This window comes from Anoplophora glabripennis, unplaced genomic scaffold, assembly GCF_000390285.2.
Source record: "Anoplophora glabripennis isolate ALB-LARVAE unplaced genomic scaffold, Agla_2.0 scaffold169, whole genome shotgun sequence".
Classification (NCBI taxonomy): Eukaryota; Metazoa; Arthropoda; class Insecta; order Coleoptera; family Cerambycidae; genus Anoplophora; species Anoplophora glabripennis.
In genome coordinates, this window is record NW_019416320.1 from 426,601 (window position 1) to 436,906 (window position 10,306).

The window sequence follows — 10,306 nt, forward strand, 5'->3', positions numbered from 1 at the left end:
TTCGGACCTTTCTTCTTGTCACCCCATCTAAATTCCCAGTCATTTCTAAACTTTCTAGAAAACCATCTATTTGAATTATTAGAGGATGTTCCATTCATACCACAAAATAGCTGGATACAAATCGATGGTTCTCCTGCACATTTTAGGAGAATAATACAAGAATGGCTTAATGAAAATTATTTGGGGCGATGGATAGGTTGAAGACCAAATGCCAATGTCAACCATAATGGTACAGAGTATCCAGTGTCTTGGCCAGCCAGATCGTCAGATCTAAACCCCCTGGACTTCTACGTTTGGGGTTACCTATCTGAAAAGTAAAGTTTACTTTACTCCAATAGATACAAGACCACAACTACTGCAGCGAATAGAAGACGGGTGTAATGAATTAAAAGAATACCACCACGATATTAGTTAGGTAATTCCATTAATCATTAATAGAAATTGTCAGAAATGTATCGATGTGGATGGTTCGCATTTTGAACAATTGCTGTAAATACGTCACGTTAATTTCGTTTCTTGTTTAATTGTTGTTGCTTGGTAAATGTATTTTTATTATTATTTTCATTTAAATTGTCCTTATTTGTAAAGATAGTGGATTAAGCCTCCAGGGGAAACTAAAACACACTAGGAACACTATGATGTGGAAATAATTTTGTCGATCTGCTTACAAATTGCACTTACTTTTAAGCATAAACATAAATATTCTTGTAATATCATGGTTTGAAGTGTCTACCACAAGGGGATTGTATTGTATTGGTATTTTTTACGTATTTAGTGCATTAGAATATAAATCCGTTACAATAACTTGTAAAAATACAGTGGCGTAGTTTTTTTTTTATAAAAAGAGGGAGACCCCTGTCCAGTTGTATACCACTGGTTGAATCTTTAGAGCTCATATTTTAAGGAATACAAGGCCTACTGTCATGCATTATCTGTACCAAATTTTATTGAGATCGGTTAATAGATTCCGGAGATATAAACAAAAAATCAATTTTTTTTAACAACTTCAACACTCTGTATCTCTAAAACGAGGCCACTATGTTTATAAGGCAAACACATATTATTTTAAAGAGACCCTGTATGATCTTGTGTGGCCAACCGACCCCACATATGATACATCATTTGAACGTAGAATTCCCGCTATTTCCGAATCCGGGGTCAAAAATGAGGGCTCCTACTTAAAAACACAAAGTTGACCTTCAAATGGCCTTGAAAATGACCTTCAAGGTCATAGGCAATGTCACCATAACATGTTCCCCTCCGAATCCAGTAACTTTTGTCTGAAACATTTTTCGCTAAATATTATGGGCAGAGATATCCGGGTGGAGGGATTAAAAATGGTCTAGTCTGTATAGACACAATGATTACGACTTATTGTAGTTTATACCGACCTATAAAATATAATCATTGAACAACTAGAATAAAGACAGACTAAAAGGGAAACTGGGAGAGTAGGCCGAGTACGACCCTGTTAAGAGCCGCGCCTGCCGAACATAGATCAGTTTTGCAACAAAAAGCGCGCAGAGTTCGGATTCCATCAAAATGTATATGCATATATTAAAAAAGTTAATATCTCGGTAAATATTTTAAATAATGACATTCACTGGCTACACTCTGTTAGAGAACGGCCAGGCCGACTGATCTATAGCCTGCCTCTTCGATGCAGTGTACAATTATTGCTTTACTCAAGATATCTTGTTTTTCTGTTTGTGCAGCGCTAGTTGAGTAGTTCCGACGTTAAATTGCCCGGGAGAGCTGTATAATCAGTTTGTGGATAATTCAATAACGGTTTGAAAATAAACCGCAACGAGCTAATTGGACATCACGCTCTTCGGAATCAACTAATAACTTGATTTATGCTATACATAAAAGGGTTCCGTGCGGCAGTAATGGAGCTCGAACGGTGGCCTCCGTTATTGAATTGGAAATTTGCTGTTACCGGCTTAATACGTAAGCGTATTCAGTTTCCCTGGACATAAGAACTAATAAACAGAAAAAAATCTGAAAAAAGGTGAAAATATGACCGCAATAACAAGAAACAATGAGGAAGCTTTAAATAGAGCGATAGTTTTTAAATAATTGTGAGGTTATGTTGTCTTGCGTTCAGTGCTACTAACTCTGACGAAAGATAATTCCTACAGCTATTGGCTAAATTTCCATTTCTGTTATAAATTTTAAAGGCATAATTATAGTTCAACATTTTAAATAACAAAATATATTTTTTTAATTGCGATTCAATAATAAAACATACTTAACATCACAATCTTTTTAAAAACAAAGTAGTGACAATGAAAATGTTCAGTATAATAGATACTGGTTAACTTTATTAATTGCTGCCAGCATGAAAATTCAAATCTATCGTGAGAAAACGCTTCTTAGTCCAGCCACTGAAGGCGAAAATAAGGTAAAAACTCCCAATTTTTTCGGATAGCATGGATTTTCCTGAAAATTTGCATGCAAGCTCATCTGACCCCCCACTTCAAAAGTTATATTGTCTAGATGTGTGCTTTTTTCTATTTGGGGGTGAAAACTACCCTAGTTCGAAAAAAATGCGAAAATCGCAGATTTACGTATTTAAAAAAGATTCAGTTCATGTTCAAATATGTTGGATAAAGTCCCATTCATGTTTTTTTAATATAATTTATGAAATATAATTACTTTTCAACCCTTAAAAATCCTTAAAAACTACCATTGCATGGCCAAAAAAATAGAAAAAAAAAGTTTTCCGAATGTACACATACATACATGTGAACTCGGATACGTGTGTGTATGTATATTATTAAAATACTTACTCAAATCAGTTCACAAGTGCTCCAAAATACACAAAGATGATGGTAATTTACCCGCTCCGAAAAAATTTGATTAATTTTTTTACCATAACTTTTGTAATTTGAAAGTTATTCATTTACGCAATAAACCATTTTGTAGGGAATTTAAAGCACTTTAAGTTCTGTGATTTCCAGTTTTTTTTTGAGTCCTTCGTTTTCTAGATTTGTAAGCTAAAAGGGCCCATGAAAGGCAGTCTTGGAGCTTAGTTTTGAGCTTCTAACGGTCATAACACAGTCAAATTTTTTCCTACAAAAAATTTCAAAAAGCAAATTGTCCAGTAAGAAAAAACCTACAATTTCTTAGTCTATCATTTTTTTTATAACTTTGTTAGTTTTTGAAATATTTTGAAAAGGACAGATTTTATAAAAAAATTGAAAAATTTTATTCAAAAGTAAATATTTTACGCTTCTGAAATCGTTCAAATTCCCAGAATCTACTGTTAATACATAAATAAAGTAAATTGCAGAAGGAATACGTTTAATTTTTTTTTCCGTCAAATCATTAATTTTAATTTCGATTCGATACAAAAAATTCTTATAGAACATTTTTTGATTTGAATTCGTCCCTCAATCGAATCGTGAGGTTATTTTTAATAAAAAAATCCCACCCTCCAGAAGGGGTGGCATCCACCCTTAGGGTAAAAGCACACATCGGCACTATATAACTTTTGTTTCTTGGGCTATTCCCTAGCTACAGTTCAAATTTCACGTCAATCCATTCCATCCGAAAAAATTGGTAGCCAAAATGCTTCAGTGACTGAACTATCTTGAAATGTTCATTTCTTAACCACTTTGCCGAATTGATATTCCTGTACTCTCAGCAACACTCTCACGAACTGCTTCGATGTTTTCTGTTGGACGACTTGTTGAAGGACGGCCAGAGTGTTTAAGATCACTAATTGCTCCAGTCTCTCTGAATTTTTCAATTAATATCTTGATGAAATTAAATCACTATTCCGACCCGACCATATTTTGTACGAAAATTGCAAACTGTATCTTTCAATCTTAATAACCCTGAACTGTCACGCTATCTCTTTTTTCGTTGGCAGCACTTTACCGCACAAGTGGCGGAAAATTTAAGTGTTCGTGATATAAGTATATCCCAAATGCCAACGGAAATTATTCTGTCGTTCTCAAATACTTTCGATGCTATTATGAAACCGGATGAGGAGTATTTTTTCCAGTGAATGTCGATTACGCACTTCTATTTTTACATTTAACTTAATTAAAACAAATTCGAAGCCATATTAATGACTGTCTGTCGGTTTTAACTACGGATGTCTATAAAAATTATGTTATAAATTTATCAATGAGTTTAATTTATCTCTGTATTACATATACCTACATAACTTGCCGTTCTATTAATATTGTTTGTGATAATGTAATAAATTAAATAATAATTATTAATACTGTACTTTTAATGAACACGAGGGCGAAAAATAATGTAAAATTATTTAATTAAATCTATATTGTAGACAAATGGAATACCTATTACAAAATGACGTTAACACAAATTAATTATTAAAATTTTAATAATAATTTTTTTTATGTTCGCTGTAATTATATACGTATAAAATATTGTTAAAACAAAAGTTTTAATTTATCATTATACGCTTTTCAATATGTTTACTCAATTCTTTGTGTTGTAACATATTAATACATTTTTTTTTCAGCTGAGGTATCTTCAGACTTTGAACAACATTTCAGCTGAGAAGAACTCCACTATAATCTTCCCATTGCCCATCGATCTCATCAGTTACTTTGTGGAAGTAAAAAAAGCGCACAACTCGAAAAATTCGGCATGACATTTTTCTAAAGTTGTATAAGCGCTGTTACTAACAAGTATTCTATAATGTTGATAATTATTATTAATGTTCTTATATTTTTATGGTTTATTTTGTAAATATTATGGACAATCATTCTAGTCTTGTTCCAAACACACTTTATACGGAAAAAATATAGGTATATAAATAACCAATATCTTTTTGTGATATTTTTTCTGTCTGTATACTGTGAAGCTGACTTTAATTCTTTTGACTATAAAAAATAGTATAGCGACTGGCTAAATTGGAAAAATTCTCTAAAATTGAAAACCAATGAAGTTACTCAGGATTCTTTTGCGCCATCAAACTACCTCAGAAAAATTTTATGTAAAATTACAGTACAGAAATCTAACAAAGTCAAACTTGCTTATACAAATAAAGTAATTTTACAATAAACGAAGTGGCTTCAAAATAATCCAAACTGTACTGGGTTTCCCATTTCAATGGAAACAGCTCAATATCTTATGAATTATTTATTATATAAAAAAGTTTCAAACAAATGTAGCATTTATCAGGGATATATTTTCTTAAATATCACAATTCCCTAAAGGCAATCGAATTGCAACTTTGTTTTTTTAAACGGCAATCTATATTTTTTATTCTGGAATGTTGTTTCTCTCATTGACATATTTTGTTTGACACTTAAAAACAATTACTAAACTACTTAAAATATTAAAGATACCATCTAGATGATTTTCTTAACTTTCCTCGCATTTTTAAGGTATTCCACAGAAAAAAGTTAACGGGTTAAGATCAGGAGACCTAGCTGGTCATAAAATGGGCATACAATCTTGTAGTAACTGAAGAGAACTCAGGCGATGCCGACACTGAAGAACAGCGAAACATTTGGCAGCATTGGATGCGATCGTTACAGAGGCATAACAGCAAAAAAATCACAGTTGAACGTGGTGACCACTGAACTGGAGCATTGTGTCTCCTGACTATCCATTTGCCTGAGTACTGATCACTTAAAATTAAAAGTGAGATGGTGCTCCTTCATGCATATGGCATATCAAGCTGTTTCTGAAATACGTGCCTTCTTTGAAAAAGGTCTAAATACTTCTGTTTTCGAGAAAATTAATTAAGAAAATTAACCATAAACGTAAGTCGACAACCTAACAGTAGAACAGTGCAAAAGGCAGTTCAAAGGTTACGAGATACTGGAAATGTCCACCTGACATATGAAGGTCGTGGACGGGGAAGGCTGAAACATGTTTTCGACAACGGAGTTTTGTAAATTTTTACAACTTTTCGCAAAGGTGGATAGGACGAACGTCTACTGTCGATGCAGCAGATTTTTTGTGTATTTTTGCTGCACTTAATGAAATTCGACTAATACCTGGAGTATTTGCACATACGCCGTCTAATTTTGACCATCGTTTGGAAGCACGTTTATTAGCACATGGAAATAATTTTGAACAATTTTTGAAGAGCATCTCGTATATTAGTAAGTAATTCGTTTAAATTTTGTGTTACATTTAAACGAGGTTGGAATAAATTTAAGCATTTTCGAAAACAGAAATTTAAACCTTCAAAACCGCCAGCGTTTTCGGACTGCGGCGCACGGCAACTTCGATATCAAAGGCACAGCTGGCTGCCGCGCCAGGAACGGCTTTAGATTTGTTTAAACCTTCATGTGAAAATTTTTTTTTTTTTTTCAATTTAAAACGTAATGTTTTAGTTAAACCGTCAGTTGCTTAATAAAAGTTATTCATTTTCGTGCCCTCTATCACCCTTTTTAAGGAACACAACAACAGTAGCCTCAGAATTAACCCTTGCGGAACCTCTGAAGATTGATAGAATTTATTTGACTGAAATTATTTGTACATACTGATATCTATTACTAAAATAAGATTTAAACGAAGATAAAAGAGCAGGGGAGATACCAGATGATTCAATTTTACTGTTAATACATTGTGATGAAGCTGATTGAATGTTTTAGAATAATTCGGTACAGCAGCATCAATCTGACCCCCCGCATCTAAAGCTTCAGCAATAAATTGGGTTTTCTCAAGTAAATTTCAGGTAGTTTGACCATGTTCGTACGGAGATACTAATTTTTCGACATGAAAGTAACGTCGATTGTATAAACATAATTTCAAAGGTTTTAGAGAAGTTACTTATCATGACCATGGGCCGGTAGTTATTATAGTTATGTCGTTCTTAGCACATTCGCGACACTTTCCATATTTGTGGATATTCTTTGTATTTCGACTGCCAGTAGAAAAAATAGTGTATGCAACTCATATCTAATGACTATTAAGAAAAGATTATCTTTTCCTGAAAGGCTTATTTCCACAAGAGATATCATACCTTGGCCTCCTCGATCTCCAGATCTGACACCCTGCGACTTCTTTTTATGGGGTCATGCAACGCAACTTCTCTACAAACATCGACACGAAAGAGCCGCAAATTTGGACGAATTACGGCTTAAAATTAGAAATATTTTAGGATCAGTTACTCCTGAAATTCAAAAACCAAAGAGGTAGGTATAGTCTTTCCGATTTCAATTGAAAAAGCAAGAGGTTGGCAGTATGTACCAGGTTCGGTCGCTGACGCAGCTACTTGGCATTGGAATATTTCAAAAACTTGTTCCCATATTTATTTAGCCGTACCTATATACAGGTCTGGTCGAAGTAAAGGTGGTGGAAAAGAATACGCCTAGTTGAAGAATGCGCGCGCGGGCAAATGGCGTATAACACAGCCGCACTGGGCGACTGGGCAATAAATCTCAGTTGTTGACAAGTGGTTGACAAATTGCCTAGCAGTGAAGTGCAGCAATGCGGAATTTGGTGTGATTCAGGTAATTTTAATTTATTATAGGCACCTTCTATTAATAATTCATATTACAATTGCGAAAGGGAGAAATAAGAGGGATATTTTGTTTACTAATATTACAACATGGCATTTTGGAGACCTTTTGAAACGGAACAAAACGAAATTTACCATCAATATAATAAAATTGTTTGAGGACATAAATAATTAAAATATATTGTTGGCCAAATAATACAAATTTTCTACACATTATATACAAATTATTAGAATTTTTTACCTTTGACAGAAAACTTTTTTAGGGACGCCTATGAAACTCATTAAATTTTATTGCTAGGCGTTTTTATACATGTTCAACTGACCTCGGAAAGACTATACCACTGAAGCACCCCGTACGGCGATTAATAGCTACTCACTACGCAAGGACGCTAAAATAGGTCCTTTTTGTCGACTTCCCGTTTACATATGAGATTATAAACCCTTATTCGTCCCCAAACTGAGATACAAACAACTACCATTTACCACGCCAGTCGTTTTTGCAAACCTGAAGCTCATCCGACTATCCGAAGTAAGTAAATAAATTATGACGACTGCCCCCGCGCGACTAGTCGGTCTCCTTAATTGACGAAACAACCCGGATTAGGGATTATTCGCCATCTGTTGTCGCGCTGAGGATTTCGCAGTTCCGGGTTTCGGAACTTTTCAGAACTATGTTCAGGTGTTTCCCCCCTCGAGTTGACAACTCCAATTACGAAAGTGATCACGTAATTGCCGGAAATATGGCGGAAGTCGGTGCTTGGGGTGAGGGGGAGAGTGACAGTTGCAAGTTAGGGGAGGTCAAGGCGAAACTGCCACTTTGAGACAAGAAAAAAAAAATAAAGTAACACGATTTTTTAATTGCTTCGTTGCAAAAACAATTGAGTGTATTACGAAATGTTTTAATCGATCTCTAAGTCCCCAAAGGCGACAAAAAGTTTTAAAGGGTTAAGGGTCAAAACGATATATGGCATTTAGAAGCAAAAATTTCGAATTTTTTTCCTCTGGATTTCTTATGATTTCTTAAAGGTGATCAACGATAAAAGTTTTTATCTTTCAGAAACTAAAAAGTTTCAATTTGCTTTTTTTTTATTGATCTACGACCATTTTCGTCACGTTACAGTCCATTAATTTTTGTGACTAGTGTATACAGGATATTTCTGAAATAAGTGCATTCCTTGAAAAAGGCGACAGAGGGCACAAATATGAGATATTTTTATTAAGCAACTGATGATCTTACTCTAAATGCTTCCGTTTTCAAGAAAATTGACCATAAATGTAAGCCTACCATGTGCATCTTGTGCATGTGCACAGTCAAAATGTTTGGAATTCGCTACATGCCTGAAGAGCTTCTCTAATTGGCTGATGTTCCACGTGACTTCCACAATCAAGCAAATCTGATGGTAAGTCAGTATGTACCTTGACTGATATTATTGAAAATGTTCCAGAATATGATGAAGATCATTTTATTGAACAGGACGGTGCTTCTCTGCTTTATGCGTTAATTGTCCGTCAGTATTTGGACCAACGTTTTCTACGGAATTGGATTGGGAGAAGAGGCATCATTGAGTGTCCTCCACGATCACCGGATTTGTCGCTCCTTGATTTCTTTTTGTGGTGATACCTAAAAAGTAAAATCTATAAAACACAGCCAGCGTCGCTGGAAGATTTGCGTCAAAGAATCGTCGACGAATGCCATCGAATCACTCCGGGAATGCTTGGGAATGTGCGCGAACGTTTCGAACAAAATCTTTATTCTTGTATGGAAGCGGGCGATCATCAGTTTGGACATTTAATCAACTAAGTATGTAGTAAGTAACTAAACATAATTTAAATTTTAAAATATAAAATTTTTTCAAAGTAATGTGCGGAATTATAAAATTTAAAGTCTGTTGTAAAGAGAATTGTAAGAGCTTTCAAAAGAAATATTACTCAACCCCCAATGCCATTTAAATATTTTGGGATGATGATTACCCTTGCTTGGGGGTGAAAGTAGCGTAATTAAAAATACCAGCAAAGAATGTCCCCCTTTAATCTAAAATCGACGGGTCTGAGCATTTTTCTACATCTTGACGCAGTTCCCGAAAATGGCTCTCGTTTTCATTTGGCCACCCTGTATATATGCAATCTCCTATGTTCCACATGATAAATAGTCACTCACTAATAGAATATCGATTAGATACGTTTATTTGTTGAATTACATAAAGACATAAAAAATTGTTTTTTCTACCGTCTGACCAAAATTTTTGCCGGGACTATTTGCACGTATGCGAACTAATTTTGGCCGTTGTTTGGAAGCATGTTTATTAGAACATGGAAACAACTTTGAACAATTTTTGTAGAGCATATCGTCTATTGATAAGTAATTCATTTATTCGTTCAATTTTTGTGTTACTTTTAAACGAGATTTGAATAAATTTCAGCATTTTCGAACACCAAAATTTAAACCGTCAAAACGGCTTCAGAGCTTTCGCATTTGTTTAAAACTTCGTGTTTCAATTTAAAACGTAATGTTTTAGACCATCAGTTCTTTAATAAAATAATATTTTCTGCTCTCTATAACCCTTTTCAAGGAAAGCACTTATTACAGAAACACCCTGTATATGTGACCAGTAATACTGCAAAGATGTAAACTTAAATTATACAAAATTTTCCAAAAAATTTATTTCCCCAAAGCACCTTTAATGTGGCAATATACGTCGGATTTTACTCGCCATTGCTCAAGAATGAAGATTGCCCATACGGTGCTGCTGTAATATCCAGTAACGCGGCGATGATTCCTCTGGGCAATTACCAAGTTGCTCAAACAAACTTATTAAAGAATACAACGCCGATACACTGGCACTG

The 10,306-nt window shown here is 34.4% G+C and overlaps 1 protein-coding gene across 1 annotated transcript in view; it reads left to right on the plus strand.

Moving 5' to 3' along the window:
* The window catches only part of LOC108903737 (band 7 protein AAEL010189), a 30,753-nt gene extending 25,945 nt beyond the window's left edge, over nt 1-4,808 (plus strand). Inside the window, exon 7 of the mRNA XM_018706019.1 lies at nt 4,502-4,808. Coding sequence (XP_018561535.1) covers nt 4,502-4,633 — 132 coding nt within the window. The 3' untranslated portion in view covers nt 4,634-4,808. The remainder of the gene's footprint in view (nt 1-4,501) is intronic.
* Nucleotides 4,809-10,306: the final 5,498 nt, after the last annotated feature.